This window comes from Nerophis lumbriciformis, linkage group LG19 (genome assembly GCF_033978685.3).
Source record: "Nerophis lumbriciformis linkage group LG19, RoL_Nlum_v2.1, whole genome shotgun sequence".
Lineage (NCBI taxonomy): Eukaryota > Metazoa > Chordata > Actinopteri > Syngnathiformes > Syngnathidae > Nerophis > Nerophis lumbriciformis.
The window spans coordinates 34,511,376-34,530,725 of record NC_084566.2 but is presented as its reverse complement, the minus strand read 5'-3'; the positions used below and the strand labels follow the sequence as shown (position 1 = coordinate 34,530,725).

The window sequence follows — 19,350 nt, the reverse complement described above, 5'->3', positions numbered from 1 at the left end:
CAAAAAAATAAATTATTAAACACTTTTTTTTTTTTGTTTATACCGAACGGGACAAGTGGTAGAAAACGGATGGATGGATGGAATTGATTTTTTTAGTGCAAAATAAATAAATAAAAAATTATTAAACAATAAATTTTTTTATTAATTTTTTTTGCTGTGATGAAGTGGCGACTTGTCCAGGGTGTACACCGCCTTCCGCCCGATTGCAACTGAGATAGGCTCCAGCATTGTCCGCGACCCCGAAAGGGACAAGCGGTAAAAAAATGGATGGATTTTTTTTTTGCAATTAATTTGTTTTGGTGCAAAACATGTATTCAATCTAATTCAAGTTTGGTAAAAAAAAAAAAAAAGTATAACAATGTTTCACATGAATAAAAAAAGTGCGAAAACAATTTAGTAACAAAATAAAATTCTGCCTTGGCCCAAAAGTACGACCTATTCTTGTTACAAAATAATTAAATTGGTCAACTCAAGATCTGTGTGTGACTCCATCTTCTCATTCCCAACTCTCCATCCATCCATCCATCCATTTTCTACCGCTTGTCCCGTTCGGGGTCTTGGAGGGTGCTGGATCCACGTGGAAGGCGGGGTACACCCTGGACAAGTCGCCACCTCATCGCAGGGTCAACACAGATAGACGGACAACATTCACACACTAGGGTCAATTTAGTGTTGCCAATCAACTTATCCCCAGGTGCATGTTTTTGGAGGTGGGAGGAAGCCGGAGTACCCCGGGGAAAACATGCAAACTCCATACAGAAAGATCCCAAACGCAGGATCGAACCCAAGACCTCCGTATTGTGAGGCCCATTCCCAACTCTCTTTGGTGCTAAAACATCAAATCTAGGCATGAACTGAAACCAAAAAGCAGACATTTCCCTCCCTGACTTTTTTCGCTGAGAAACTTCCAAATTTTGAAGCCCGATTTGTTAGAAATCAGCTCTTTTGAATTATTAACGCCCCTTCCATGCCAGACTCCGTAGCTCATGACTATTTCAGGCGGAGCAAAAAATAAAGCAACTTGGTTAAGCAGCAGACGAAAGGGTCTCAGGCGGGGAGGAGGGTGACCATCCATCCAGGCTGCTCGGGCCCCCCCCGCCTTGACATGCGCCATTAGGAGGAAAACCAACTCCTCTGGAAGCTGATTCGACGACTGCAGGTGACTCTGTGACTCGCTAAGAAAGACTTCATTTACATGCACCTTTCATCTCCAAGGTGCTCCCGAGAAGCCCTGGTGGTTAGGGTCAGAGGTGTCAGTCTGCCCGAGCGCCAGCTGACACATCAAACCAACAGGAAGCGTTCTCGGACTCGGGATGGGCGATATGTCCTAAAATCTATATCATGATATATATTGCAGCCTCTTGTGATGACCGTTTATATCACAATATACCATATTTTCCGGACAATAAGGCGCACTTAAAATTAGAGATGTCCGATAATGGCTTTATTGCCGATATCCAATATTCCGATATTGTCCAACTCTTAATTACCGATTCCGATATCAACCGATACCGATATATACAGTCGTGGAATTAACACATTATTATGCCTAAATTTATTGTGATGCCCCGCTGGATGCATTAAACAATGTAACAAGATTTTCCAAAATTAATCAACTCAAGTTATGGGAAAAAAAATGCCAACATGGCACTGCCATATTTATTATTGAAGTCACAAAGTGCTTTTTTTTTTTTTAACATGCCTCAAAACAGCAGCTTGGAATTTGGGACATGCTCTCCCTGAGAGAGCATGAGGAGGTTGAGGTGGGGGGTGTGGGGGGATGTAGAGTGTAGCGTCCCGGAAGAGTTAGTGCTGCAAGGGATTCTGGGTATTTGTTCTGTTGTGTTACGGTGCGGATGTTCCCCCGAAACGTGTTTGTCATTCTTGTTTGGTGTGGGTTCACAGTGTGGCGCATATTTGTAACAGTGTTAAAGTTGTTTGTACGGCCACCCTCAGTGTGACCTGTATGGCTGTTGACCAAGTATGATTGCATTCACTTGTGTGTGTGAAAAAGCCGTAGATATTATGTGGATTGGATCGGTATGCGAAGGCAGTGCCTTTAAGGTTTATTGGCGCTCTGTACGTCCCCCTACGACCGTGTACTACTCCGTACAGCGGCATTTTAAAAAGTTTTGAAACCGATACCGATAATTTCCGATACCACCTTTTAATGCATTTATCGGACGATAATATCGTCAGTCCGATATTATCTTAAAATCCTTTATTTTCTCAAAACTCGACAGTGCGCCTTATAACCCGGTGTGCCTAATGTACGGAATAATTCTGGTTTTGCTTACCGACCTCGATGCAAATTTATTTAGTACATGGTGTAATGATAAGTGTGACCAGTAGATGGCAGTAAATCATAAGAGATACGCGTAGACTGCACTATGACGACAATATGACTCAAGTAAACAACACCAACAAAGAACCACCATTACATGTTATGTAGACCATAAGGAAGTGTTTTACATTTAGAAAAAAAATTATAATAATATGACTCCTTTAATGCGCCCTATAATCCGGTGCGCCTTATATATGAAAAATATATCAAAAATAGACCATTCATCAGCAGTGCGCCTTATAATCCGGTGCTCCCTATGGTCCGGAAAATACGGTAACATTTGGTATATAAGTGAAATTTTATTTTATTGTTGGTCATTATGGTGGTACTCGGAGAGCCAAGTTTTTTCTGAGGTGGTACTTGGTGAAAAATGTTTGAGAACCACTGCAATAACATCTAATTAATTGTTAATGTCTGGTTACTTACTGGTGTAACAAGGTTCTACTCAACAATTCTGTAAAACTGTAAAAAGCACTTATTCTTCTTTTGTTGGAATACTTTATACTAATTTTGGCCGATACTACAGATGTGGATATTGATCCAAAACTAACTGGTTACAGGGTCATACCAATGTTTATAGTGGAGATGTCCGATAATGGCTTTTTTGCCGATATCCGATATTGTCCTACTCTTAATTACCGATTCCGATATCAACCAATACCAATATATACAGTCGTGAAATTAACACATTATTATGCCTACTTTTGTTGTGATGCCCCGCTGGATGCATTAAACAATGTAACCAGGTTTTCCAAAAGAAATCAACTCAAGTTATGGAAAAAAATGCCAACATGGCATTGCCATATTTATTATTGAAGTTGCATTATTTTTTTTAACATGCCTCAAAACAGCAGCTTGGAATTTGGGACATGCTCTCCCTGAGAGAGCATGAGGAGGTTGAGGTGGGCGGGGTTGAGGTGGGGGGTGTATATTGTAGCGTCCCGGAAGAGTTCGTGCTGCAAGGGATTCTGGGTATTTGTTCTGCTGTGTTTATGTTGTGTTACGGTGCGGATGTTCCCCCGAAACGTGTTTGTCATTCTTGTTTGGTGTGGGTTCACAGTGTGGCGCAAATTTGTAACAGTGTTAAAGTTGTTTGTACGGCTACCCTCAGTGTGACCTGTATGGCTGTTGACCAAGTATGCTATGCATTGACTTGGTGCTCTGTACTTCTCCCTACGTCCGTGTACCACTCCGTACAGTGGCGTTCTAAAAAGTCATACATTTTACTTTTTGAAACACATACCGATTATTTTGAAACCGATAATTTCCGATACCACCTTTTAAAGCATTTATCGGCCGATAATATCCTCAGTCCGATATTATCGGACATCTCTACTTAAAATCCTATATTTTCTCATAACTCGACAGTGCGCCTTATAACCCGGTGCGCCTAATGTACGGAATAATTCTGGTTTTGCTTACCGACCTTGATGCAAATTTATTTGGTACATGGTGTAATGATAAATGTGACCAGTAGATGGCAGTAAAACATAAGAGTTATGCGTAGACTGCATTATGACAACAATATGACTCAAGTAAACGACACCAACATTTTATATGTTCCATTGAAAATGAAGAACATTACACACAGCGCTCAAAAATCGATCAAAATGTTTTAGTACGACTTTTTTCGGACATCTCTACTTGGTATCATTACTGTCAATATTTGTATTGATCTTCCCACCCTTGTTTAAATTCCATTTTGTAGCTTCCGGTCTACAGTGTGGCATTTTTAACTGTCCCTTGTCCTCTAGTCACATTGCATTGAGTACACCTTTATCCGCTTGTCTCTGTCAAATTTGCCGGAGTAAGAGTATCAAAAGCTCTATCGCCGGCCAAATGTACAGTATATCATTTATCTTGTATATTGGTTGTATCGCCCAAACCCTGATATGGCCCATCATGACCTCACGGGGCTATCAACCATGCAACATGCCAATGTTATTAATCAATGTACACACCACTTTGTGCAAATATGCTTTAAAAAATGTCATTGGCAATAAACAAAAAAAGCACTAAAGTGTATAAAAATAGCAGGAAGAAGCACTTACTGCTTACAAGAAGTTGAACAAAGAGAAGAGTGTTTTATTGACTATGCAGCACCATGCACCACGTCGTCTATCCCCACTAATGCACCGAGCTACTCAAGTTCCCACCGTTTGTTTTGATGTAAATCTTCCCGTCCTTTCCTCTCATCCGACGGCGGCATTAAACGTCTCAGCGCCATCTGGAGCCACGGGAACAAACGGGGCTGCTTTTTAAAACGCCACATTTTAATTGGTAAATATTTACTAGCGGGGCGCTCTCAGCGGGCATTCACACGACTCGTGATGAAGCGATATATCATTTTTTATTATTTTTTTTTTTTTAAACGCCTCGGGGTGTCCCACTGCTTTCTTTGATTGGGGATTTTCAGATAAATGCAACCTGTGGCAGAAGTGTTGACAATAGCTGCTGAATAACTAATGTGGTCTCCAAGGTGATGCTTTGCTGAGGTTATTACCGTTGCTTCATGGTATTTGTATTACTACACTACTCTAAAACTCATCTCAATTTATGAACATGAGGTTCATTAAGTAGGTACAAATAAAAATTATTCTAAAAGTAGGGTTGTACGGTATACCGGTATTAGTATAGTACCGCGGTACTAATTAATCATGTTCGGCAGCGCACAATCACAGAGTACTTACAAGCAGACACAGCGTGTAGACAGAAAATGGAGAACGGACGCATTTTGGCTTAAAAACTAACGATAAAGGTGAAGTTATAACACTGAAACGCCCTCAGGCAGAGGTGCTTTAAGACATGGCTAGTGTTGCGTTTTGGACCAGTTGTTCCTCCCAGGGAATTCAAGTCACAAGTCGCTCCCAAGCTCTTTACGACACTTAAAGCTGAGTTGAAAAACCACCAGAGACAGAATAGGTATTTTGTAATATATTGGCAAAGCTTTGCAGATATACATTTGAGACCAGTCCAGCATAGAACATTATATCGCGCCGCCAAAATGGTCTGTCTTCCCAACCCCCAAAACCCTCTCTCCTCTCTCTAGTCAAAACAGATGCTAGTCAAAACACATTCCAAAGAATTCAAGGTTAGCACACACAGTTTACTTGCAGAGAAACAGAAAGAGAATAAATGGAAAACACGAGCTGTTTTCAAATATGACTATGAAAGAAAATAAGTAACACTAAAATTCGGATATATGTAAATATCTGCCTCCGACAATTCCCCCTTCAGATCTTCTAAAAAGATCTTTATCACTAGTACAACACTTCTAAAATACGCCCCTCTTTGAGCAAGCTAGTAAAAAATTAAAAGCATAGTTACATGGGAGATAAACAGATGGAATCTATGTCATTGCCGTCACTGTCAGGGAAGGAAACTAGCATTTCTCGAAAGTCACCTCATAGCTTGACCCCCTTCAGTGACATAGCAAACCCAGAAATAGGGTGGGGTTGTCCTTCTTTTGAGACCATTTTGGCGGCGCGATAGAATGTTCTATGCTGGACTGGTCTCAAATGTATATCTGCAAAGCTTTGCCAATATATTACAAAATACCTATTCTGTCTCTGGTGGTTTTTCAACTCAGCTTTAAGTGTCGTAAAGAGCTTGGGAGCGACTTGTGACTTGAATTCCCTGGGAGGAACAACTGGTCCAAAACGCAACACTAGCTAGCTAGCGGCTAAAGTCCAGACGCTGTCGGCAGTGTTTTAGCTACTTCTAAATAACTAATCCTTGCCTCCATGGCGGAAAATAAAGTAAGTTTCTTACAAGAATCATCCCTGCAGGACGAGGACTAGCTAAACATGCTTCACTACACACCGTAGCTCACCGGCGTCAAAATGTAAACAAACGCCATTGGTGGATCTACAGCATACTTGCCAACCCTCCCGGATTTTCCGGGAGACTCCCGAAATTCAGCGCCTCTCCCGAAAATCTCCCGGGACAAATTTTCTCCCGAAAATCTCCCGAAATTCAGGCGGAGCTGGAGGAGGCTTTCCAACAATATAAAGAACGTCTACAGTAAAGCAGTCCGTCTGCCGTAAAGAGCAATGTTGTGACACTCTTAAACAGAACAATACTGCCATCTAGTGCATTTGATGGAAGCACTTTTGTGCGTGCCACACAGCAATGCATAATCAGAGAGGGTGTTCAGCATGGTTAGAAAGATAGTGACAGAGAATAGAACAAGGATGGACAATTCAACCCTTAACTCAACAATGAGTAGATGAGTGTTATGTGTGTGTATATGTGTAAATAAATGAACACTGAAATTCAAGTATTTCTTTCATTTATTTATATATATATATACATATATATATATATATATATATATACAGGTAAAAGCCAGTAAATTAGAATATTTTGAAAAACTTGATTTATTTCAGTAATTGCATTCAAAAGGTGTAACTTGTACATTATATTTATTCATTGCACACAGACTGATGCATTCAAATGTTTATTTCATTTAATTTTGATGATTTGAAGTGGCAACAAATGAAAATCCAAAATTCCGTGTGTCACAAAATTAGAATATTACTTAAGGCTAATACAAAAAAGGGATTTGTAGAAATGTTGGCCAACTGAAAAGTATGAAAATGAAAAATATGAGCATGTACAATACTCAATACTTGGTTGGAGCTCCTTTTGCCTCAATTACTGCGTTAATGCGGCGTGGCATGGAGTCGATGAGTTTCTGGCACTGCTCAGGTGTTATGAGAGCCCAGGTTGCTCTGATAGTGGCCTTCAACTCTTCTGCGTTTTTGGGTCTGGCATTCTGCATCTTCCTTTTCACAATACCCCACAGATTTTCTATGGGGCTAAGGTCAGGGGAGTTGGCGGGCCAATTTAGAACAGAAATACCATGGTCCGTAAACCAGGCACGGGTAGATTTTGCGCTGTGTGCAGGCGCCAAGTCCTGTTGGAACTTGAAATCTCCATCTCCATAGAGCAGGTCAGCAGCAGGAAGCATGAAGTGCTCTAAAACTTGCTGGTAGACGGCTGCGTTGACCCTGGATCTCAGGAAACAGAGTGGACCGACACCAGCAGATGACATGGCACCCCAAACCATCACTGATGGTGGAAACTTTACACTAGACTTCAGGCAACGTGGATCCTGTGCCTCTCCTGTCTTCCTCCAGACTCTGGGACCTCGATTTCCAAAGGAAATGCAAAATTTGCATGGTTGGGTGATGGTTTGGGGTGCCATGTCATCTGCTGGTGTCGGTCCACTCTGTTTCCTGAGATCCAGGGTCAACGCAGTCGTCTACCAGCAAGTTTTAGAGCACTTCATGCTTCCTGCTGCTGACCTGCTCTATGGAGATGGAGATTTCAAGTTCCAACAGGACTTGGCGCCTGCACACAGCGCAAAATCTACCCGTGCCTGGTTTACGGACCATGGTATTTCTGTTCTAAATTGTCCCGCCAACTCCCCTGACCTTAGCCCCATAGAAAATCTGTGGGGTATTGTGAAAAGGAAGATGCAGAATGCCAGACCCAAAAACGCAGAAGAGTTGAAGGCCACTATCAGAGCAACCTGGGCTCTCATAACACCTGAGCAGTGCCAGAAACTCATCGACTCCATGCCACGCCGCATTAACGCAGTAATTGAGGCAAAAGGAGCTCCAACCAAGTATTGAGTATTGTACATGCTCATATTTTTCATTTTCATACTTTTCAGTTGGCCAACATTTCTAAAAATCCCTTTTTTGTATTAGCCTTAAGTAATATTCTAATTTTGTGACACACGGAATTTTGGATTTTCATTTGTTGCCACTTCAAATCATCAAAATTAAATGAAATAAACATTTGAATGCATCAGTCTGTGTGCAATGAATAAATATAATGTACAAGTTACACCTTTTGAATGCAATTACTGAAATAAATCAAGTTTTTCAAAATATTCTAATTTACTGGCTTTTACCTGTATATATATATATATATATATATATATATATATATATATATATATATATATATATATATATCCATCCATTTACTACCCCTTATTCCCTTCGGGGTCGCGGGGATATATATATATGAAATACTTGACTTGGTGAATTCTAGCTGTAAATATACTCCTCCCCTTTTAACCACGCCCCCAACCACGCCCCCGCCCCAACCATGCCCCCCGCACCCACCCCCCACCTCCCGAAATTGGAGGTCTCAAGGTTGGCAAGTATGATATACAGCTAACATCCACTGTAATGATACCAAGTACAAGAGCGTATCTAGTCGATACTACTATGATTACTGTGGAGGGAAAGTGCAGTCAGCGCTGCCTGTAGGACATGGGTGTCAAACTCTGGCCCGCGGGCCAAATTTGGCCCTTGAGGCAATATCAAATTAACATTAGAGCTGGCCCGCCGGTATTATATAGCGGCAGTGCCGCTGTAACACTGCATTCACCGCTAATACTCATACTTGCCAACACTCCCGATTTTCCCGGGAGACTCCCGAATTTCAGTGCCCCTCACAAAAATCTCCCAGGGCAACCATTCTCCCAAATTTCTCCCGATTTTTACTTGGACAACATTATTGGGGGCGTGCCTTAAAGGCACTGCCTTCAACGTCCTCTACAACCTGTCGTCACGTCCGCTTTTCCTCCATACAAACAACGTGCCGTCCCAGTCACATACTATATGCGGCTTTTATAAACAAGTGAATGCAAGGCATTCTTGATCAACAGCCATACAGGTCACACTGAGGGTGGCTGTATAAACAACTTTAACACTGTTACAAATATGCGCCACACTGTGAACCCACACCAAACAACAATGACAAACACATTTTGGGAGAACATCCGCACCGTAACACAACAGAACAAATACCCAGAACACATTGCAGCCCTAACTCGGGGCGGGGCGGGGTTTTGTGGTGGGAGTGGTTGGGGGGGCGGGGGGGGGGGTTTATATTGTAGCGCGGAAGAGTTAGGGCTGCATGGGATTCTGGGTATTTGTTCTGTTGTGTTTATGTTGTGTTACGGTGCGGATGTTCTCCCGAAATGTGTTTGTCATTCTTGTTTGGTGTGCTGTTCACAGTGTGGCGCATATTTGTAACAGTGTTAAAGTTGTTTATACGGCCGCCCTCAGTGTGACCTGTGAATGAAATATGTCTTGCAGTCGCTTACGTGTGTCTACAGAAGCCAAATACAACATGTGACTGGGCCGGCACGCTGTTCGTACAGGCTGTAGAGGACCCTAAAGTCAGCGCCGTCACGGCACGCCCTTAATATTGTTGTCTGGGTGAAAATCAGGAGAATGGTTGCCCCTGGAGATTTCTGGGAGGGGCACTGAAATTTGGGAGTCTCCCGGAAAAATCGGGAGGGTTTACAAGTATGACGCTGCCAAGCGCCATTCATATAAAACTCGCGGGCCGCACTAACCTGAAATTTTCATATTAAGGTGCGGGCTGCAAAATAACGTCTCGCGGGCCGCGTTTGAGACCCCTGGTTTAAATCCAGTCAGAGTTTAACCAACATCTTGTGAATGTTAGTGCCTGTGTTCACTTCATCAATCTCTGCTTGGGAAGCGACGTGTCGTCCCGCGTATCCCTGACCCACTACGCGGCGTTCCTCATCCGTCTCCGTCGCCAGGGGGACAGGCCAGGTTGCCACTTACCAAAGCGCAGTACGTTTCGGGCGGATCTCCGCACGTGATGTTGGGGGGGTCGAGGGCCACCCGCAGGTACTTCGTCATGTCAGTGGCTTCGGGCTGACAGGCCATGTAGTCCCACGCCAGGCCCTCCTCCGTGTAGATCTGGGACTTGCAAACGTCGTAGTGTCCCCAGGCCGCCGGGTAGTGTTGCATGGCGTGCGCCACGCCGCCGCACACGGCGTGCAGGGCGAGCAGAACGTTCAAGAGCATTGTTGATCTCACGGCGGAACTCCTTTTATTTTTAATGTTTTTGTAAAGGAGTTCTGCGGCAGTGGTGAGGACGTTCTAGACCAGCCTCAGCTTTGAGCGGTGCAGTGCGGGCGCCTTAGGCAGCAGCATCCTGTGACTCCTCAGCTGGCGGCTCCCGGCCACGATTAGCCTCCGTGTGCGCCGGTTTCACCTTCAATTAGTGGCCACGACGTGTGGCAAGGCTTGAGCGGCGACTGGCGGGTCAGCACGCGGTCAGATGCGATGTGCAAAGAGGACGCGGCTGTCAGCTCTCTCGGTTTGATCTGCTCGTGCTGGTGTTTACCCAGCCACGGGCGACGTCCTATAGAAAAGAGAAAAAGACAGTTTGGTGCCGTGTTTGTCAAATATTAACACTTCAGATGATGCTTAAGGGCAGTTAAATGAAAGCAACGGGACATTACCCAGCATGCACTCGCTACATGCACTGCAAAAAGTCAGTGTTCAAAAACAAGAAGAAAAAAATACAAAAATGAGGGGTATTTTATTTGAACTAAGCAAAATTATCTGCCAATAGAACAAGAAAATTTGGCTTTTCAAGACTTTCCAAAACAAGTAAAATTAGCTAACTTCAATGAACCCAAAAATACCTTTAGATAGTATCTTCTCACTAATAACAAGTGCACTTTTCTTGGTAGAAAAAACAAATATGAGACCTTTTTGCTCAATATGTTGAAAAATATTCTTAAATTAAAGGGGAACATTATCACAATTTCAGAATTGTTAAAACCATTAAAAATCAGTTCCCAGTGGCTTATTATATTTTTCGAAGTTTTTTTCAAAATTTTACCCATCACGCAATATCCCTAAAAAAAGCTTCAAAGTGCCTGATTTTAACCATCGTTATATACACCCGTCCATTTTCCTGTGACGTCACATAGTGAAGCCAACACAAACAAACATGGCGGAAAGAACAGCAAGCTATAGCGACATTAGCTCGGATTCAGACTCGGATTTCAGCGGCTTAAGCGATTCAACAGATTACGCATGTATTGAAACGGATGGTTGTAGTGTGGAGGCAGGTTGCGAAAACGAAATTGAAGAAGAAACTGAAGCTATTGAGCCATATCGGTTTGAACCGTATGCAAGCGAAACCGACGAAAACGACACGACAGCCAGCGACACGGGAGAAAGCGAGGACGAATTCGGCGATCGCCTTCTAACCAACGATTGGTATGTGTTTGTTTGGCATTAAAGGAAACTAACAACTATGAACTAGGTTTACAGCATATGAAATACATTTGGCAACAACATGCACTTTGAGAGTGCAGACAGCCCAGTTTTCATCAATTAATATATTTTGTAGACATACCCTCATCCGCGCTCTTTTCCTGAAAGCTGATCTGGCCAGTTTTGGAGTTGATGTCAGCAGGCCAGGGAAGCTAGGGTCGACAGGGTGTTTAGCTCGCTCGTCTGCGGGAACAAACTGCCGCCATTGCTTGCCGTGCTACCGAGGTCCTTTGTCCCTGAATTGCTCACACACTCCGGCAGATTCAATGGGGGTCTGGCGGCAGATTTCTTTGACTTTATCGTTGGAAATGCATCTGCTTTGAGTGTCGCAGGATATCCACACATTCTTGCCATCTCTGTCGTAGCATAGCTTTCGTCGGTAAAGTGTGCGGAACAAACGTCCAATTTCTTGCCACTTTCGCATCTTTGGGCCACTGGTGCAACTTGAATCCGTCCCTGTTCGTGTTGTTACACCCTCCGACAACACACCGACGAGGCATGATGTCTCCAAGGTACGGAAAACAGTCGAAAAAACGGAAAATAACAGAGCTGATTTGACTCGGTGTTTGAGAAAATGGTGGATTGCTTCCCGATGTGACGCCACGTTGTGACGTCATCGCTTCGAGAGCGAATATTAGAAAGGCTTTTAATTCGCCAAAATTCACCCATTTAGAGTTCGGAAATCGGTGAAAAAAATATATGGTCTTTTTTCTGCAACATCAAGGTATATATTGACGCTTACATGATAATGTTCCCCTTTAAGGGCAGTTAAATGAAAGCAACGGGACATTACCCAGCATGCACTCGCTACATGCACTGCAAAAAGTCAGTGTTCAAAAACAAGAAAAAAAATAAAAAAATTAGGGGTATTTTATTTGAACTAAGCAAAATTATCTGCCAATAGAACAAGACAATTCGGCTTTTCAAGACTTTCCAAAACAAGTCAAATTAGCTAACCTCAATGAACCCAAAAAGACCTTAAAATAAGTATATTCTCACTAATAACAAGTAGGGCTGAGCGATATATCGATATGCGCGATATATATTTGTCTCTGTGCGATATAGAAAATGACTATATCGTGATATCGAGTATACGTTCTCACGCAGTTGCTTTTAGCTGCGAGCATTACATTACAGGCTCTTCCTACTCTTTCCTGTGTCTCCCTCTCACAGACAGCAAGCGCACCTTCTTACACACGTCACATACTGTCACGTCATACGTCACATACGTATACGCCCTCCCCGAGCAGAGAGGTAGCAGCATGGCTAACGTTAGCTGTGATGCTAGCGGTAATACGAGCGAAAGAAGGTGCGAATCTGGTAACAAATGAAGGAAGAATTAATTCCCCCAAAAAACAGCACGGGGTCCATCGTTTGGCGCTGGTTTGGCTTTAAGCGGGAATATGTCGAACAGACAACTGTAATTTGTCAAGTGTGGGGCGAAAGCGTTGCTATAAAAAGTAGCTTTACTGCTAATATGTAGCATCATTTGAAAAGTCCCCTGCTAGAGAATGAAGAGCGCTCACTCCAATCTAATCCACTTTATTTATATAGCACATTTAAACGACAAAAATGTTTCCAAAGTGCTGCACAACAATATTAAAAACAATATTTACGTACTCCGCACGTCAACATCTCCGTTCGGTGCCACACGCCCACACCATCAAAATGCCGAAGCAAACATTTCCAGATCAACACCGTATGAAAAAAATAGTGATTTTTTTTTAGTTGTGATTTCCTTCTCTGCATGAAAGTTTTAAAGTAGCATATATTAATGCAGTATGAAGAAGAATGTTTTAATGTAGACACATAGAATCATCATACTGCTGTGATTATATGCATCAAGTGTTCATTCAAGGCTAAGGCAAAAAATATCGAGATATATATCGTGTATCGCGATATGGCCTTAAAATATCGCGATATTTAAAAAAGGCCATATCGCCCAGCCCTAATAACAAGTGCACTTTTCTTGGTAGAAAAAAAAATTAGACCTTTTAGCTCAATATGTTGAAAAATATTCTTAAATGAAGTAAATGCTAGTGCCATTATCTTGACATAATGATATGCGCTCGGCATTACATTTCTTGAAACCAGCAAACTTATACTAAAAACTAATTTATTGTTCTTAATGGAAAGGCAACAAGGCAACCGCTTGTTACTCTCGGGGTCTCCTAGCCGCTCAGGCTAATCATATTGTCTAAAAATGCATTTTTCCATCGATAACATGACATCATCGCGCCAAGTGCGTGCTCTTTCAGTCAATTAGTGCGCATACCGTATTTCTACCGGGTATATAGTATGCGCCTGCCTAGAATTACCGCCAGGTCAAACTCGTTTCGCAAAATAATTAGCGCATGCTTAGCATTACCGCCGGCTCAGGATTAACGCCGGGTCAAACTCGTTTCGCAAAATATTATTTTTATTAGCGCATGTCTAGAATTTCCGCCGGGTTAAACTCGTTTCGCAAAATAATTAGCATATGCCTAGAATTTCCGCCGGGTCAAAATCGTCACGTCACAAGTGACACTTCACCTGTCATCATTTTCAAAATGGAGGAGGCTGATTTCAATAATTTGAAATCGCATAAAGGGAAGAAGATAAAGAGCTATTCAGGAAGATTTAAGGTCCAAGCTAGGGATGTCCCGATCCAGGTTTTTGCACTTCCGATCCGATACCGATATTGTTTTTGCATTTCCGATCCGATACCGATACTGACCGATACTGGCCTATCCGAGCATGTATTAAAGTTTAAAGTTATTTAGACTACTTAGTTGTCAGAATCATGTTGAAAAGGGTTTTAGTACTCTTGATAACAACTAGCCAGCTGAATTAGGGGAGTTTGAATAATACACAATGGTTGGTAACAAGAACCTGACCTGTTTATTCAAGGATAAACACAAAATAGACAAAATCATACATGACAAACAGAAATGGCATCATTGAACTAGGGCTGGGCGATATGGCCTTTTTTTAATGTAGCGATATTTTAAGGCCATATTGCGATACACGATATATATCTCGATATTTTGCCGTAGCCTTGAATGAACACTTGATGCATATAATCACAGCAGTATGATGATTCTATGTGTTTTGATTGATTGATTGAGACTTTTATTAGTAGGTTGCACAGTGAAGTACATATTCCGTACAATTGACCACTAAATGGTAACACCCGAATAAGTTTTTCAACTTGCTTAAGTCGGGGTTGATTCATGATACAGATATATACTATCAGATATATACTATCATCATAATACAGTCATCACACAAGATAATCACATTGAATTATTTACATTATTTATAATCCAGGGTGTGGAGGGGGGCGCCGGATGTAAGTGTCAAAAAGACAGCCAAAAGAGTTTGATATGAGAATAAATCTAAAGTTAAAATATAGGGTAGAAATGCACCCATTTGCAGGAAATGTAGTCTTGATTTTCAAAATTTTCTTTCAAGGCTTACATGTCTACATTAAAACATTCTTCTTCATACTGCATTAATATATGCTACTTTTAAACTTTCATGCAGAGAAGGAAATCACAACTAAAAAAATCACTAATTTTTTCATACGGTGTTGATGTGGAAATTTTTGCCTCGGCATTTTGATGGTGTGGACGTGTGGCACCGAATGGAGATAAGCGTCTCGACAGACAATATTTGAACAATGATGATGAAAACTGTTTTCTCTGTCGTGTCCGTGTGTCGAAAATTGTTATGCGCTTATTTTTTTATTTGATTTTGTGCGTGGCATATATTTGCTATGCGCAGAGGACGCTTAAACAGTGCGCAATTGCACAGGCGAGCACCTTAGAGGGAGCGTTGCTCGCACGGCTGCGCTAGCATCACAGCTAACGTTAGCCATACTGCTTCCTCTCTGCTCGGGGAGGACGTATACGTATGTGACGTATGACGTGACAGTATGTGACGTATGTCGTGACAGTATGTGACGTGTGTAAGAAGGTGCGCTTGCTGTCTGTGAGAGGGAGACACAGGAAAGAGTGAGAAGAGCCTGTCGTGTAATGCCAGCAGCTAAAAGCAACTGCGTGAGAATCCACAGACCTGTGGATGTGTTGAAGGTGTGCTGGAAAATGCGGAACGGAAATTACGGAGCAGCAGAAAAGTGGAATGTATTATTTAAATCGGTGCGTTGGAAAACACGTTTTTTAAACTGGATCTGGATGGGCATTTTCCCATGCCTTGCCGATACGCAATTTTTAGCAAATATCGGCAGCCGATCCGATCCAAATATCGGATCGGGACATCCCTAGTCCAAGCTATTGAATATGCTAAAAAAAACAGTAAGCAGCTATGTTTTATTAATATACCGTAGCTGCGTGTGTCAAATATGAGTCATTAAATGACTCCCGCTTCCTGGTGGTAGAGGGCGCTAGTGATCCTTCTTGCGACTACTCACCTGCAGAAGAAGTGACAACAAACAGCAACAGTTAGCAGCGATCGTTTATTTGTTCCTCTCGCTTGTACTTTTAACATGGAGGATTACATATCTAAAATAAAACCGTTTTCTAAACTGGACTTTCAATCGAAGCAGGAGGTAATAATTAAAAGAAGATCTCCATCGAGACAGAGACTTTTAAAACTGAAGAAAGATAGGGAAGACTTCTATAAACAAGTCGATGCTTTTGTTCAGAAGGAGCTGCGCATGGACTTCATTTATAAGTAAAGGTAAGACCATAATAACGTTTGTTTTATTAAATGTGCTTTTCATGATGGTATCCTTACTAGGGATGTCCCGATCCGATATTTGGATCGGATCGGCCGCCGATATTTGCAAAAAAATGCGTATCGGCAAGGCATGGGAAAATGCCGATCCAGATCCAGTTTAAAAAAAACTCCGGTCCGTGTTTTCCAACGCACCTATTTAAATAATACATTCCACTTTTATGCTGCTCCCTAATTTCCGTTCCGCATTTTCCAGCACACCTTCAACACATCCACAGGTCTGTGGATTCTCACGCAGTTGCTTTTAGCTGCTGGCATTACACGACAGGCTCTTCTCACTCTTTCCTGTGTCTCCCTCTCACAGACAGCAAGCGCACCTTCTTACACACGTCACATACTGTCACGTCATACGTCACATACGTATACGCCCTCTCCCAGCAGAGAGCGAGGTAGCAGCATGGCTAACGTTAGCTGTGATGCTAGCGCAGCCGCTAAGGTGCGCGCCTGCTCAAGCGTCCTCTGCGCACGGCAAATCTATGCCACTCACAAAATCAAATAAAAAAATAAGCGCATAACAATTTTCGACACACGGACACGACAGAGAAAACAGTTTTCGTCATCATTGTTCAAATATTGTAACGTCTGTCGAGACGCTTATCTGCGTTCGGTGCCACACGTCCACACCATCAAAATGCCGAGGCAAACATTTCCACATCAACACTGTATGAAAAAATGTTTGATTTTTTTTAGTTGTGATTTCCCTCTCTGCATGAAAGTTTAAAAGTAGCATATATTAATGCAGTATGAAGAAGAATGTTTTAATGTAGACACATAAAATCATCATACTGCTGTGATTATATGCATCAAGTGTTCATTCAAGGCTAAGGCAAAATATCGAGATATATATCGTGTATCACAATATGGCCTTAAAATATCGCAATATTAAAAAAAGGCCATATCGCCCAGCCCTAGTTCAATGATGCCATTTCTGTTTGTCATGTATAATTTTGTCTATTTTGTGTTTATCCTTGAATAAACAGGTCAGTTCCTTGTTACCAACCATTGTGTATTATTCAAACTCCCCTAATTCAGCTGGCTAGTTGTTATCAAGAGTACTAAAACCCTTTTCAACATGATTCTGACAACTAAGTAGGCTAAATAACTTTAAACTTTAATACATGCTCGGATAGGCCAGTATCGGTATCGGTCAGTATCGGTATCGGATCGGAAGTGCAAAAATAATATCGGTATCGGATCGGAAGTGCAAAAACCTGGATCGGGACATCCCTAATCCTTACTTCGCACTCAAAGCGCAGGCCTAAATATACCGCATGCCTTTGGTAAGCGCCGGGGTGAGAAGAGGTTTTAAATTAATTACCGTCCCGGCGGCAATTCAAGGAAATACGGTATATACAGCCCAGGCCCCGCCCAAAATGTTTTTAATTGTAATTTTGAAGAATTCATCTGAATGTGCATGAACTATTTCTGTTCAAAATTGTTAGAAATGTCACATGTTAAATGTTTGAATATTAACTGTCAGTTTACTGTACTGTGCCAACTGTACTACTATATGAGTACCTATTTTCTATTGTTTCATTGAAAATAAATCTGTTTTAATTATGAGACACAATTGTGTCAAAGTCATGATTTTTTATTTCATGCTTGAAATTAAGAAATGATTACTTTAAAAAAGTAGTTTTATACTTGTGAGTGTTGATGACACAGCTTTGCAACAGTTGATATTCTAGTTTCAAGCATGTTTTACTCAATATAGGTCATCAAATCTCAGCAACAAGCTGTAATATCTTACTGAGATCATTTAGGACCAAAACACTTAAAACAAGTAAAACACTCTAACATAAAATATGCTTAGTGAGAAGAATTATCTTATCAGACAGAAAATAAGCAAATACCACCCTTATTTGAGATATTTCATCTTACTTAGATTTCAGTTTTTGCAGGGTACATGGTATAAAGTAAAAAAAAAAAAAAAACATGTGACAAAGTGATTTAATTTGATGCTGGCCCTCCGCGGCTTTACGTGCATCCCTGTGTAATAACCTCGCCGAAATCATCGAATACAATTCGACAGGATCCGGCGCCACAAAGCCCAATCTCCATTTGATTTTCACACAAAAAGGGCTTATTTCCATCCGCCCAAGTCGCCGCATTTAAGTTATTGCTTTTCTAAAAACCGCTGCCTTCGTCGGAGCCCCCCGCCGCACGCTCCTGTCCCCGAGCCTTCGGAGGCATTTGGGGAAATATTAAAGTCAAATAGGGAGACAGAAATGGTCTATTTGAGGGATTGTACTTTTGGGCGGCGCAGCCATCACAAGGCATCAGTCAGTCGGGCCAACGCGCACGCTAACGGTGCCTGGCAGCAGTCAGCGGAGAGCCACAAAGTCACGACGCCCGCTCAGGGGGGGGGGGAGAAATGGCTTTAGTGGCTCAGGATTGTGTTTTTGCAGGTAAAAAATGAGCATTCTGTCGTTGAGTGATAAAAGTCAATCAGGAGTGTGAAACTCGTCACCGTGGACTATGTTCGGCTGACCTGACATTAGTACTAGAGATGTCCGATAATGGCTTTTTTGCCCATATCCGATATTCCGATATTGTCCAACTCTTAATTACCGATTCCGATATCAACCAATACAGATGTATACAGTCGTGGAATTATTAACACATTATTATGCCTAATTTTGTTGTGATGCCCCGCTGGATGCATTAAACAATGTAACAAGGTTTTCCAAAAAAAATCAACTCAAGTTATGGAAAAAAATGCCAACATGGCACTGCCATATTTATTATTGAAGTCACAAAGTGCATTATTTTTTTTTAACATGCCTCAGAACAGAAGCTTGGAATTTGGCGTCCCGGAAGAGTTAGTGCTGCAAGGGATTCTGGGTATTTGTTCTGTTGTGTTTATTTTGTGTTACGGTGCGGATGTTCTCCCGAAACGTGTTTGTCATTCTTGTTTGGTGTGGGTTCACAGTGTGGCGCATATTTGTAACAGTGTTAAAGTTGTTTATACGGCCACCCTCAGTGTGACCTATATGGCTGTTGACCAAGTATGCCGGCATTCACTTGTGTGTGTGAAAAGCCGTAGATATTATGTGATTGGGCCAGCACGTAAAAGCAGTGCCTTTAAGGCACTGCCCCCAATATTGTTGTCTGGGTGGAAATCCGGAGAAATTCGGG

General features: G+C 42.0%; 1 protein-coding gene across 1 annotated transcript in view; it reads right to left on the bottom strand.

Annotated features, from left to right (window-relative positions):
- LOC133618473 (netrin-G1-like) overlaps positions 1-19,350 on the bottom strand; it is a 272,706-nt gene that overhangs the window by 228,849 nt on the left and 24,507 nt on the right. Inside the window, exon 2 of the mRNA XM_061978859.2 lies at positions 9,964-10,549. Within this exon, the coding sequence (XP_061834843.1) occupies positions 9,964-10,209 (246 nt within the window). The 5' untranslated portion in view covers positions 10,210-10,549. The remainder of the gene's footprint in view (positions 1-9,963; positions 10,550-19,350) is intronic.